The sequence below is a fragment of the Vicia villosa genome, linkage group LG4 (assembly GCF_029867415.1).
Source record: "Vicia villosa cultivar HV-30 ecotype Madison, WI linkage group LG4, Vvil1.0, whole genome shotgun sequence".
Lineage (NCBI taxonomy): Eukaryota > Viridiplantae > Streptophyta > Magnoliopsida > Fabales > Fabaceae > Vicia > Vicia villosa.
In genome coordinates this window covers 57,173,694-57,188,348 of record NC_081183.1, presented here as the reverse complement: position 1 = coordinate 57,188,348, position 14,655 = coordinate 57,173,694, and the positions used below count along the sequence as shown (strand labels likewise).

Genomic DNA, 14,655 nt, shown 5'->3' with positions numbered 1-14,655 from the left:
TTAGACTGGGGATTGGGGATTGGTAAAACCAAGTATCGGCACCGTGGGTGGAGGAGGTTTGTAATGGAGTAGCAGATATCAATTGGAGTTTGTAAGGACACTTTATGTGGGGATGTATCATTGTCTTGATTGAGGGATGATTTGCATTATCTGGCTTATGCTTTGTATGCATGTTTGAATTTTTCTACGGCGTAATGCTCCATTTTGATGGATATGCTACGCTTTTGAGGATACAATGTTATATGCGGTGAATACTATATGCAGAGTGCCAAATAAAGGCATTAGCGAGGTAAACACCAGGGAGAATCCCCTTAGTGTTAAGGACCATGTGGAGGTGCCAATAGATATTGGACTTTGATTTGTAAGATGCATTTTTCTTTGACTTGAAGAATGATTTCTGACTTCTCACCATGTGCCACTGCTTGGAGGATTTTCAGCTTAAGGAGATTCCCTTGATTCACCATGTTGGGGATGAGAAATCCAGATGAGGAGCCTTGATTAGGGAAGTAGGACAACTCCTAGGAGAAATAAACTCCTATGCTTGAGGAATGGAACAAACTCTCGGGAGAAATAAACTCCATGCTTGGGGAGAGACCAAGGTTCCAGGAGAAATAAACTCCTATGATTGGGGAATGGATCAAACTCTCAGGAGAAATAAACTCCTACGCTTGGGAGAGACCTAGTTTCCAGGAGAAATAAACTCCTATGATTGGGGAGAGAACAAAATAACCCAAGAGATTGTGCCCCAAGCTTCACGACCCATGAAGGAGTTTGCACTATAGAATCCTTGGAGAGATTTGTCGAATCTCGACGTAACTGCCCCAGATTGGTCAAACTCAAGAGATATTCCTCGACTTGATTGCCCCAGATATGTTGAACTTGAGAGGTCAAACCTCGACTCAACTGCTCCTGATTAGGTACATCTTACTAGAATCCTCGAGCTTTCATTGTTTTGAAGTCAAACAAACATGGAAACCACTTTACCACGCTCAACGGAATCTTCAAACTCTTCCCCTCAGGGTAGTCAAAGAATGCATTAACTGTTCATGCCCAACGGAGTTTTTAGAGGATCTTCCCCTTGATGGTCAACATTTGAAATGATTTAGCTTTTACTCCTCGGAGTTCTCAAGTCTCTGGTGCTTTGACATGATCAAGTTGCTCACTGATTCTCATCCTGAAATTTCTTTGATGTTTAAGCAGATGTTTGTATGCAAAAGAATGTTAATTCTAAGAACGATGATTCTAATGCAAAGCCTATGTTAGTCTTGAAGTTTTAAAACTTTTTATGAAATGAGGTTGCAACCTCTTGTGACCGAATCACTAGTTGACACAACCTCGATTTTTTGCATACGGAAGATAAAGCAAGCATACGATACCAACATGGATATGTGTCACGCCTCATTGGGAGTCAGTTAAACGCTATCTCATCGGAGTGTGCTTTCGAAATAAACCCTACTTCAATTAGGACTTTTAAGGGTTGTAACTTGGCCGGGTTCACGGTTTTCAGAAAACAAAGGATTTTAGGCTCAAAATTATTTGTACCCACCCCCTTCGCGATGTTCTCCATTCCTATGTTCAGTTAACTCGACACGAGTGTTCATCCCTCACAAGGAATTTGAAATGGTTGAGGAATCAATGAGGTTCTTTGGACATGGCGGTCACTCACCTTTTCTCTTCTGGTTCATTATCACACGACTTTGTTCTCGCTTGGCAATTTCATCATCTTTTTTCTTTTGCCATTTTATTTTCATCTTTTTTTTATTTTCATTATTCTTTCGCCATTTTTTTTTGCTCTCCTTTTTTTTGAACAAGTCGTGTGACCTGAATCTCTGAATTTATTGGAAATGAGTGACTTCCTGAGTCTTTGATTGATGAGGGGTTACCATTGTGGTATCGTCATCTCTTGATCTCCTGATGGAATAAGGATAATCATTGCGGTTTTGACATTCCTCAACCTTTTGGAGGATAACCATTGTTGTATCCTTAAATGCATGCCCTTCTGGTGAGTTTTGAACACTCGATCAAGTTAAATGAACACTACCCTGCCCCAGGGTTAAAATAAAGGTTTTTATGATTAGAAAAGAAACTCCTACTTCAAGGCTCAAAGGGGTTGACGAGGGTCTATCTCCCTTATATCTCCGGTGTTTGGGGATTTGAAATAATGCCTGTACATCCTCAGTAGGGTTTTATTCAAAACACACGATTAGAGATTTTGCATTTTTTATTTTTCATCATTCTCCCTCAGCTCTTTGCCTAAGCAAGCGATTAGTAAAGTTGGTATCGTAATGCCAAAACATTTTATGAGTGATAACGAATGGATTACTTCAAGACAAACATAAGCAATGTATTTTTATTTTCATTCAATGATTAACAAGCTTTTACATGCTAGCAATGCTTAAACAAACAATGAAATGTTACAAATGAGAATGCAATAACGAAACTAAATGAATGCCATTGTTGAGGAGACTTGACTCCGTCTGGACTTATTGAGCTTGAATACTTTCTGCAATTCCTTCCAAACACTTCAGATTACTTCCAAAGAAAACTCCAACGAAGTCACCCAAGAGTTGTAAACTTTTGCCTTACTTTTAGGGATTCGAGCAACGCGAGTGATGCAATGCTCAAGATAAGAATACGTCTTGCTTATCCCTCGTGCGGGAGCCCCAAGCATAGATGTTGGAGTAGTAATCACCATCATAAATGGAAGAACCTTGTATGGTCATCAAATTGAGGAGATCTATTTGTGGTGAAGAAGACCCAAAACACGAATCTTAACCAACTGAAAGTCTGACAAACGAGGAAGCAACTGGGCACAAGGCAATAGAATCACATCAATTTGTTTCTCATATTCTTTTGTCTCTATTAACAAGCGAAGGCCATTGAGAAGGAAATTCTGAGAAAATGTAACTGGGATATGGAGCAGAACCTTGAGGATGAGAAGCATTATGAAGAACACTCTTGATTACCACACGGAAGAAGATTCTGACGAAGTCACATAGGAATTTGTAATGCTTTTAGGGATTCGAGCAGTGCGAATGGCGCAATGCTCAAGATAAGAGTACGTCTTGCTTATCCCTCGTGCGGGAGCCCCAAGCAACTTCCACACATGTACAAGATATGATTACCATTTTAGCTTCAATATCCAAACCATTCGGAGTGAGAGTTAATGAGCCTTGCAATTCTTGATATCAGGCACTAGGCACAAACCAACAATATCTGAATCAGTGGCGTCACGACTTTTTATGGCTTTCAATCTTTTCTCCAAGAGGTGGAACCTTTTGTCAACTTCAATACTCGGAAACTTGAAGACCTCAATGATGTGAATTCTCCTTACCAAGAATAGGAATCTCAACATTATTTCAGACATTCTGATTCATAGGACCTTCTTTTGAGGTGAGATTAACATTGCCTTTGGCCTTTGAAGAACTTGTCTCAACTCTTCTTGTCAGAGAGAAGAGGCTTGAATAACCTCCACACACTAATTCATGTTAGCTCCCATTTTGTTCTTATCTCAGTAAAAAGCCCACAGAGTTGTTCCAATGTTAACTTTTGAGCACATAGCGGTAAGAAGCCAATTGTCTTGTTGATGTCAAAGTCTGAGTAGAAAAGGCCCCCACAAGCTTCTGATAGAACCATGAAATGCATGATAGTATGAATGTATGTTTCATTTATGAGAGATCCTAAAGTCTTTTCACACACTTTCATTTGTCTTTTTTGGAATCAAAGCTTCTCTTTTTTTTTGTATAGAATATCTTTTCTTTTCTTTTTTGCTTTTCTATTTCCTTTTTCTTTTTCTCCTTTTTTTTGGAAATAGACTTTAGGATCTTTCATAAATGGAGTGAATAAAACAATGATGTTATGCAATGCAACAGCATGGGATCAAGGTCCATATAATCTTAGTAACCACTGTACAATCCTCTGAATAACTGATACAGGTCAAATGTCACAGGATCAAAGGTCCGACACCTTTTTGAATACCAGGAAAACCAATAGTCACCAACAGAACAGAATAGTCACCAACGGTACCTGTCATGTATATCCCACCCCACTCACAGGTGAATCTAGGTCAAGGTAGGTCAATGGCTTCCAGCGTTATCAGTTCTCCTGAAACACCATCATTGTCGCAAATACATGCCAACAACGGTATCTCATTTGAACCTCGACTGGTCGTGGGTCTCATGATCGCAATCAACAGAACCTGACATTCTGTTGGCGTCATGACTATCCACTCTATCCTAGGTATCCTATGTGTCACTCTGGCCTGGGTATTGGGCCTTTTACCTCATAGAACAACCCACCCAACCTGCAAACAGAGAAAATATGTGGCCCCCACGGGGACCCATAATATAGTCCAGAATGCGAGAAAGTAAATATGATATGCAAGCAGGAAATGAACATGATATGCAAGCATATATATACAAAATGCAAATATACAAACAGATAAAGAAACACCCAATAAAACGAAACAAACAAAGGCTAGGATCGACTTGCTTAGGTAATCCCCAGCAGAGTCGCCAGCTGTCGCACGCTCGCGAAAAATGAACAGAGTCGCCACCAATATATTTATCCCGTAAGGGAAAGGAATATCAGAAAACCTAACAAAGGAAGGAACAGGGTCTTACGACCAGAGAATCTAGGTGCGGGAGTCGGTTACGCGAGGGGAAGGTGCTAGCACCCCTCACGCCCATCGTACTCGATGGTATCCACCTATGTTTGTTTCTATCTAAAGGGTGTGTACTATGTCTATGTCTATATATGCGAATGAATGCAAAATGTAGGGAAAATAAAGAATTGTACTCGCACGGGCCCTACCCCGCTGCCTACGTATCCTTTTCAGGAATCAGAGTTACCGTAGCTCGGCTAAAGATTTTCTGTTTGTTTTTGTGTTTTTTAATTGGGCGGAGTCAACGTTCACGTTCTTGCATAAGGGAAGACCTACGATGCGTACGAACGGAAATGACATTGCCCTTAGGTGCCAACGAGGCAAAAGAAAAAGAAATGATTGGTTTGTGTCTTTTAGGGTAGATGAGTGATGAACAGTTCCCAATACCGGGCCACTCACCACTTTCTCTACTTTGCTTTAGTCTGAACCATTGTTAGGTGTTTTAAAGTGTTTTTGTTTGTGTGTTTTTTAAGGGAATTTACTTCACGATTCGAATCACATAAAATGTATAATGATCGAGAAGCAGATTAGGGAATGAATCCCACTCACTTCCATCCCATTATGTAATGTTTGAGAAACAGATTAGAGAATGAATATCACTCATTTCTCTCCCATTAATTAATGTTTGAGAAACAGATTAGGGAATGAATCCCACTCGTTTCTCTCCCATTAAGTAGTGACCGAGAAACAGATTAGGGAATGAATCCCACTCGTTTCTATGCCACTAAGTGATTGAGAAACAGATTAGGGAATGAATCCCACTCATTTCTCTATCACTTTCTTATTGTGATTCGCATCTTCCTTTTATTAATGTTTTAAAGAGTTGAAAAAGAAAAAAGAATGCAAAAGGGAACTAATCCTAAATTCTAATCTAAGTTATTCTAATCTATAAATGGCCCTAAGGTCAAGGATAACTATCCTATCTCAATTCCTCTTAACAAAGAAGGAAGAGTCTAAGGGAACATGGCAAGCAATAGTAAGGAATAAGCAACATCAAAGCAAGAAATGAGAGGCTAAGCATGGAAACAAGAGAGGGAAGCCTCAAGTCAGTAGCAAAACAAGGGATTGAATGTCCCAAATCAAATACAAAAGCACCACGGTATCATACAAAAATATCCACAAGAAGTTACCAAAGTATCGCGTGCGTCGTTACTTACCAATTAGCGGGCAAACATCGATTAATCAAAACCAAAGCAAGTGAACACAATGAGCTAGGCCTCAAGTCAGTAGCAAACTCATTCATTTAGTCCTAATATCTCATGTTAATCTATATTAGTCAATTAGCATGAAGCAAGACAAAACTCTAACCAAAACTAGACAACACTAGGTTAATACTAGCTAAACGGTTTCAAATTGTGAATGAAGTTAGAAACGTGCAATCAAATGGTACAAGTCAGTAGAAAATAGCCTCTACTAGATGCCTAAACAACCACAAAATCATGCCAAGAAGTTTCACACAAAATTACGGGTCATTTGTACAAGTTACGGTGCAATCGTCAACCAAAAACAAGTTATTTACATGTGCGAAAGAAAAATCGAGTAAAATGGGAAAACATGATTTAAAATTTTCAATTCCAGGTTTTAGGACCTCTAAACATCCCTAATTATATGTACAAAAAGGAACCAACATTATTGCATGAATGCATTTCAATTTGAGAGCACAAACGTCACAATTGTCTATTAGAAACGCATGTTAATCGAGTCAAACAACACTAACCAAATACCAATCAAAACAAAGAATTAGGGGTTCATCTTTTACACACAACATCATGGGTTAGTCTACAGCAATCATACAAAAATTGGTGGTTAAATTCTGTTCCTAAGGTGTTAAACGAAATTACTTTGCAAAATCTATCGAAATCAAGAGAAACATGAACATACCAAAGTAAATGATTTATTAAAAATAACGAACTAATTTTTAAAAATCTATAAAAAATTCCACAATTATGTATACACATAAAACTATCTAAACCATATTTTTGTTTATTTTTTATTGCGTGGAAAAATGATTTAGTAAGCAAAAGTTGGAAAGGAAACAATTTCTAAGCAATGTGCAAATCTGCCTAAGTCTGGGGGGTGAGAAAGTAAAGATGAACTGAACTATAAACTAGTTGTCAGTGCATGGGCCTGATTCCTGGGGGGTGGGGGAAGTAACTGACGTTAGGCCCAGATTCAATGGTATACAGATTTTTGTTTCAGATTTTTATGATTCCAAAAACGCGGTGCTGGGCCATGGTGGGGGTGTGAACATGAATTCGTATTAGGCCTAAGAGTTTGCATTGTTCAGATTTTTTTTCTATCAGATTATCAACTAGATTCTAATATTCCCATTAATTCCAACTAATCTCAATTAGAATAAGCTAATTGCAATTAATCTCCATAATTAATAAAAGATAGCAAATGGAAGTTAGGGTTACCAATTGAGACGATTCAACTTCTTCACGCTCTCCTTCCTTTCTCCAACGAGCTCGCGGCGACGGTGAAGGCACGGTGGAGAATCTTTCTTCTCCGATCAGACACGCAACATCGTCCGGCCACTCTACCTCATTCTCAATCTCCGATTAGGAGTTTCGATAGGTCCTCTCCTCTCTCGCATCTCCATCTCGCCAATCTCTCAATCTCCGATCAGACTTCAGGTCGATTGCTTCTCTTCGTAGGTGCTTTTCTTCTCTATGTTCACGATGCGCGATGATGATGAGGTGTGTTGTTGTTGTTTTGTTGATGACGATGCATTGAGACTGCAGAGAACTGAAGGTGAAGGTGTGGTGATGAATCAATCGCGGATCCGATGGTGATGATGATGTTGCTTGAAGAGCGTTGTTGAAGATGAGTGAAGGTGATTGAAGCCGTGATGAACGACGTAGATGAATCGATCGAGCAAGATGAAGATTGAGGAATCGTTTGAAGGTGAAATCTCTTCTGTGACAGATTTATGTTATCTTTTTCTGTTGCTAAGTTTCTGCTATCCTTTGTGAATAAGTTCTCTGTGGAATGAGTGATGAAGATCCAAGAGTGTGAAGAATGATGAATGCAGGTCGATGATGGAAGATGAAAGTTCAGGGAGAGGGAAGATTGAAGAATTGGTAGAGAGTGTGAATCGAGAAAGAGAGAGAATTGAAGAGTGTGTGAAGATGGAGAATGAGAGTGAAGTGAAGATGGTAAAGGTTGAGATGAAGATGGAGAAAAGAAGATTGAAGATTGAGGGAGAGTGAGAGCTATGTAGAGGTTAGTTTCATTCTGTTTCTTTTTCTTTTCTGATAATCCAAATCTTCTCCTGCTTCTGTTATGAGCTGTTGGTTATATTCTGTTTTGACGGTTATAAGTTGTTATGAATTGGTTCAGGATTCTGTTAGGCTGTTTAGGAAAGTTAGTTTAGGTGGTTAGAGATTATACCAGGTTGTTAGAGGTTGGAAGTTCTGTTACAAAGTTGGTTAGAGGGTGGTTATGACAGTTAGCTGATTGGTAAATGCTGTTAGGAATCGGTTGTAGAGTGAAATGAAGAATGTGAATTTGGCTTATGTGACTGGTTTTTATTCTGATGTTTGAATGGACTGTGCTTTTGAACTCTTGTATGTTTGCGGGTTGTATTTTGGTTTTCTTTTAGGAATTGCTGCTGACTGTGTGCATTTGGGAGCTGCTGTTACATGGTTCTTTGACTTTATTTGGCTGCCAAGAAGAACACTCCGAGGTTTCCGCATAACAGGATCAAGGCATTCGTTTTCAGGTTAGGAAGCGAAGCCTCAGAAGATTTATAACATGAAAGACGAGTGGCAGGAATTCTAGAACCGTCCCGTATGCCTTTTTCCTGTGAGTTCCACAACATTTTGGTATGGCGTAACAATGGCACTTAACAGTAGGTATAATTTGCTTCTGATTTTATGCTGAGGTTTTAAATGAACCAAATTTGGATGTTGACCTTGTGCTCGCCCTGTAGGTATTGGAGATGACTTTCATTCAACTCGCACTGAACCGACCTCATGTTGATAGAAATGGTATGGTAAGGTGACTGTTTGTATGTTGCAGGGGCTGCAAAGATGCTAATTCTGTTTTGGCTTTTGTAAATGGTTTATATTTGGAATAGTTGAAAATGGATGCATGTTAATGTGACTTTGAATGCGAAACCGGATGGCTTTGTTGATTTTGTTTGGCTGAATTTTGAACTAGTAATGATGCATTATTGTCTTCCTGTTTTAATGTAGGTATCTCATGTGAATGTGTGCAGGTCCTTTGATATATGGCTGAGATTCTTTGGACGAATACTCAAGAAAAAACTTATATTGCTTAGCCATGAAGAAACTTGAAGCAAGCTGAGATTGGATCATGAAGATGCTCAATGGAAGAGATATAGGTCCAGGAGATTCTGGTCAATGGTCAATAGTTGACAAAAGTCAACTGTTGACTAAAAAGTCAACTGTGACTAAAAGTCAACCATAAACTTTTTGTTGTTGTGATTTTCATGTGTAATGTAATGGCTATTGATATTGGATGGAACTTGTATTTTGATAAATTGTGGAATTCTTGAAAGGAAATTGTTTGAATGGAACACTTTGGACCTTTAAAGAGAATTCTCCCTCTAACTTGAATTTGAAGTCCTCATATTTTTTGGTAGATGTCTTTCATAGAATCTCAGGATCATGGTGTGAATGCACCAAGATAATTGTCGAAACAAAAGACTTTGGACACCTTTTATATGTTGACTTCTGTGCAGCTTCTTGAATTCTAACCAACCGAATCAATTTCTCTTTGGCACTCAAATAACAAACCCAACGATGACAAAGATCCAAATAGGGAAATAAATCATATGTCAAAGAATACATGGGAATACTCTGATTACGTGCCAAGCACTTTGTTGTTTTGCATGAGGAATGGGTCCCTGATAGCCACACTTTACACACTATTTCCACACTTTATTATTCACAGAAAGAAGCAGATGTATCAGAAGAATTAGACTGTATTAGATGTAGAACTCTCAAACCATTATGCAACTCTAATCTTTGAACCCATGCTAAATTTACTGATGAATGCCTGTGTATTTAGATGGCCTGATGGAGGTATGTACATGAATGCAAAGCCTAAGCCAGTTAGAAATTAAAGGGTAGGACAAATTTGGGGTATGACACTTATTGAATTGAGTTTTTATGAAAGAAATGAAATTAATTAAGTGAGTTCGGGTTTCACTTTTATTTTGCATGAAAATTGTCCAAGTAAACCCGCTGTAATCATCTACAAGTGTTAGAAAATACTTATGACCACATATGGAAGGGGTGGAAAGAGGTCCCCATATATCAGCATGAATTAAATCAAAAATGGCAACAGATTTAGTATTACTATGAGCAAAAGGTAAATTTCTTTGTTTAGCCAAATGACAAGTATGACAAGGTTTATGATTGTCATTGAAAGTGACAAAAGGAAAATGAGATGAAATAAATTTGTGTATATGAGAACTTAAATGTCCTAGTCTAAAATGCCAAACGGTGGCAGGATCAGGTTTGGAAGAATGTGAATGAGTAGAGATGGAGTTGTTGACAGAATCAGGTGTGGGAGAGAGATCCAGAGATGAAGTAGTGTCAAGCACATACAATTTGCCAATCCTTCTAGCTGTAAATCTAGTCATCTTGGGATGGTGTAGTTGCACAATTTTACAACAATTAGGGAAGAGTTTGACATCATATAAGGTGGAATCAAATAGAGTAGTAATAAAGATAATGTTGACATGAAATGAAGGAAAATAATAAACATTATGAAGAACAAGGGAGTCATATAACAAAACTGAACCAGCTATTGTGGTAGTAACAGTGTCACCATTAGACATGGTCATAGATTTGGGTGCAATGTGATATGTGGAAAAATAACTGTCAAAGATATGAGTGATGTGATCAGTGGCACTAGTGTCAATAATCCACCATTGACTATTATTATCACCTTGGGATTTGGAGAGATTGTTACCAGATGAAGGAGAGGGAGAGGTATGAGAGACAAAATTTGTAGCAAAAAGAGAGTTAACTGAAGAGGGTGAATGAGACTGCAAGTTGGATTGTTGGAGAAGATGTAAAATCTGAGTATATTGCTCTTGAATCATGGATAGAGAAGCACTTGATCCATTTGTTGATGTGGAAGCAGATGATGATGAGGAAATTGGAGCAGAACCAGCATCTTGGACAGAGTTCACCACAGAGTTTCCAGCAGGTGATGAGGAATGTTACTTACGGTGTTGAAAACTAGGTGGATACCCGTGCTTGATGAAACAAGTCTCAATAGTGTGGTTGGAATATCCACGGCCACGACCACGACCGGAGTTGTGAGAAGAACGAGAAGGAGGTTGAGAGGAGTAATTCACAGACGATTGATTCTCAAATGAAGAATTAGTGGTTGAATGAAGATTGAACATGCGTTCTTGTTGAAGAATCAGATTGAACGCATTGTCTAGGGTTGGAAGTGGAGACATCAGCATAATCTGCGAACGAACGTGGGAGTATTGATCACCAAGACCTTTCAAGAACTTGATTACCTTGTCTTGCTCCTTGAATTTGCGTAGATCTGCAGCAGCACCACAAGAACACATAATAGCACAAGTACAATCACGAATTGGGCGAAAAGTTTCGATTTCTTCCTAAAGTGTCATTAAATTGGTGAAATATGAAGAGATATCAAGAGTTCCTTGTTGAAGACGAGCTACTTCCTCTTGAATATCAGCAATGCGAAAAATATCACCATGAGAGAACTGATTCTCTAAACTTTTCCATACAAGAGAAGCACGATCACACCAGAGGAGAGATTTCACAATATCGTCAGAGATGGAACGTTGAAGCCATGAGGGGACGAGGTTGTTACATCGAAGCTAGGGTCATAGAGAGGATCAGAGATAGGAGGAGGAACAAGAGTGCCATCAACAAATTTTACTTTGTTCTTGGAGATAAGAGCCACCTTCATCGATCTGCACCAGATTTGATAATTCTTGTTATCAGGCACAGGTTGAACGAGAATAAGAGATGGATTCTCATTCGGATGCATATAATATGGATTGGAGGGATTGGTAGCAAAATCAGAGTAAGAAATCACCATTGTTGAGGTGATTCAGCAAGAAAGGAAATTGAATAACGAAAAAAAGAAGATGAATCGCGGAAAAAATAGGTTTTAAACTGATACCATGTTAACTTTGGAATATCAGATGAGAGAAATTCATTAAAGAAAGTATATTCATTATAAAACCCTAATTACAATATACAAGTGTAATTAATATATATAGTAAACTAGGGAACTAACTAACGCCTAACTTAGCTCCGAAGTTAGCGAAAACTAATTCAGTTACAAAGATTAATTAGAGTTATTATTTACATCACTATTTTCATCATGTAATATATTGGAAAATTGTATGAGTGTACGACTTCAAATTTAAACGGTTTCATGACGAGTGAAAAATTGAAAGATAAACAGTAATTTGGTAAAAAGATTAGATGAACTTTAAAAAAAATTGTTAGGACAAATGTATAAGTTTAGGGGTTTGGATTAAATTTTCAAAAATGCACAAAGTTGTTCATTTGTCCAAAAGTTAATTTTTCAGATGCACCTTGTATGACTTCAAATGATTTTAATCAAAAAATGACTAAAGAAATTTGTTCAGAAGTTAAAATCTGGATGCTATTACATGCAGAAAAAATAGGAGATATACATGCATGAAAGAGTAAATTTTGAGAATTTGTACATTTTCGAGTAAAATCCGCAGAAAAATTCGCAAGGATTTCCATAGGAAATTATGATGGCTGAAAGTTAATTCTCGAACGCACCATATACCGCTGTCCAGAAGAATTTGCTGCAAAATATTATGGTGAATGGACTTATTTGGATTAGTTTTTGAGAAATATAAAGAGTGTATTGAACGACCCTCAAAATATTATATTATGGCTAATAGACTTATTTGGATTAGTTTTTGAGAGATATAAAGGGTGTATTGAACAACCCTCAAAATGCATAATTTTGGGGAAGAATGTTCAACCATAAGTAGAAATGAGAAAGGTGGATGGAGAGATGATAAATGGAGAGAAAGTTTGCCGTGGGGGATAAGGAATTCAATCACTTCAAAAAATACATAATATAGCCTCAAAGTTTGTACATAAGTCCAGTTTGTCTGCATATGTACAATAAGTTTGTACATTTAGGCTTAGTAGAACTCCTATTATTAACAAACAGGCATATTTTTAGTTTCCCAATCGACTTTGTTTGCAAATTTAATTTTGCAAAGATTGGCGAAATGAATTCTATGGACTTTACTGCATATGTATATTGATATACATAAATGTTGTTTGGTGTTTAGTTATTTCATAAAGTTTTCTTCGAATATTTTTCACATACAAGGTAATCTAGCCAATAATTCTGTCAGGCAATGATATTTTCAGTAGGCTTTATTTGCAAGTTAGATTTTGAAATGAGTGTTTTAAATGACTATGTTTATGTAAATTTGATATTTTCAAAACATTGAAAGAACAACCTATGATCATATATAATACTCAATGTATTAGTGTCCTTTATTTAAAGAGATGGTTAACATAGTGGAAACTAAACATAATTCTATGATTTCAATATATTCAGTAATTCAGCATCATAAATCTAATTGGTAACTATCTGAGGTATGCTATGACACAGAAGGTGTTAGATTTTAGACAGAAAAAAATTATTAAAAAAAATCACTCATCACACTAGGCTAGCCTTAAATCTCATCTCCTACTTGAGATTACTTGGCTGTTTGTTCCAAAACAGAAATGTTGTTCAAAGTTTGTTCCAACGGTGGCAAAGAAAACATGCTAACAGTGGAGCTACCACTTCTAATTTCCTGCAGAACATTCAAAGCAGATATTGTACTCTTCAAATAGAGGCTCTGCATTTCAGCTATCTCCTCTGGCATAAAATGATCCAAGTTCGTCAAACTCGTCGAATTAGAACAAACATCACCCCGTTCCGCTGATTCGCTGAAGGGGAAAAGGCCATCCAACATTGTTTCACACTCTTTTATAAGCTTGTAGAGCAGATCAGTGGTAAAGAATGGTTCTTGCAATACCTTCTGAATGAATGGCAACCGAATCAGAGCTCCCGTTCTCTTGTCATACTTCTTTAGTATTTTCACTAGTCCTGTACACAGAAAATTGTAGTCATTATTAATCACTGATAACTGATAAGAGAAATTTGTATACATAGTTGAAGCTGTTGAAGAGAAAAAAGAAATTACCTGTGTAATTAAGGGCACTGTAATTTTCAAGTAAAACCATTTCTCCATGAAAATCTACAATATCCTTGTGAATCTGCATCATTTGTTCATTCGAACCCTTTCCTTTCGCCACACAATCTTGTAACTCCTGCAAATATATTCAACCATGTCAAAACCCTAAACCCTAAACTCAAAATGAAAATCAATAATTCAAATATGAATATTGGTACCTTGAATCTTATAATGCACTCTTCCTCTTTCTCAACAAAGAAACTATTGAATTTGTGGAGTTCATTTTCAAGGGAATTTCTGAAATCAGTTTCTTCATTTGACATTTCCCTATCGTCGATCCTAGCTCTTTTGGTAGGGCGTTCATCGGCTATTATTGGAACGAGCTTCAATTTCTTCTTGAGTAGCTTGTAAGAGAGAAACTTGTCACGCCATTGAGGAACGGTTTTCTCGATCTGGTTGTTGAGACTCTTTCCGAATTTCATGGTTTAGATGGATTGAATTGAATTGAATTGAATTGAATTGAATTTGATTGGGGTTGTTAATTGAAGATATAATAACGGTAAGGGATAGAATATTCGGTGGGAATATTGTGGGAATATTCGTTAATTAGAAGAGTATATTTTGTTTTTATCCTCTCCGAGCTGGTTAGATAAGAGAATTTATTCCCATTCAATACAATTCAACCAGCCTGTTCAAAGGTATATTCCAAGATTATTACTTCCTCGTCCCTTATTACAACCATTTTGCTTCTTTTTTATATACACAATTTCATTTATTTTAA

General features: G+C 37.5%; 1 protein-coding gene across 1 annotated transcript; it reads right to left on the bottom strand.

Moving 5' to 3' along the window:
• Nucleotides 1–13,223: 13,223 nt before the first annotated feature.
• Nucleotides 13,224–14,418, bottom strand: LOC131599178 (SPX domain-containing protein 2-like). Its single transcript, XM_058871620.1, has 3 exons — nucleotides 14,093–14,418; nucleotides 13,884–14,010; nucleotides 13,224–13,786 (listed from the first exon to the last, which is right to left on the bottom strand). Exons 1-3 carry the CDS (start codon nucleotides 14,354–14,356, stop codon nucleotides 13,392–13,394), a joined length of 786 nt encoding a protein of 261 aa, XP_058727603.1. The 5' UTR covers nucleotides 14,357–14,418; the 3' UTR covers nucleotides 13,224–13,391.
• Nucleotides 14,419–14,655: the final 237 nt, after the last annotated feature.

Coding starts and splice junctions, on each gene's coding strand:
- LOC131599178 (XM_058871620.1), bottom strand. CDS start 14,356: ATGAAATTCGGAAAGAGTCTCAACAACCAGATCGAGAAAACCGTTCCT. Junction 14,011..14,092: donor AGTGCATTATAAGATTCAAG/GTACCAATATTC, acceptor ATATATTTGCAG/GAGTTACAAGATTGTGTGGC. Junction 13,787..13,883: donor CAGTGCCCTTAATTACACAG/GTAATTTCTTTT, acceptor TTCTGTGTACAG/GACTAGTGAAAATACTAAAG.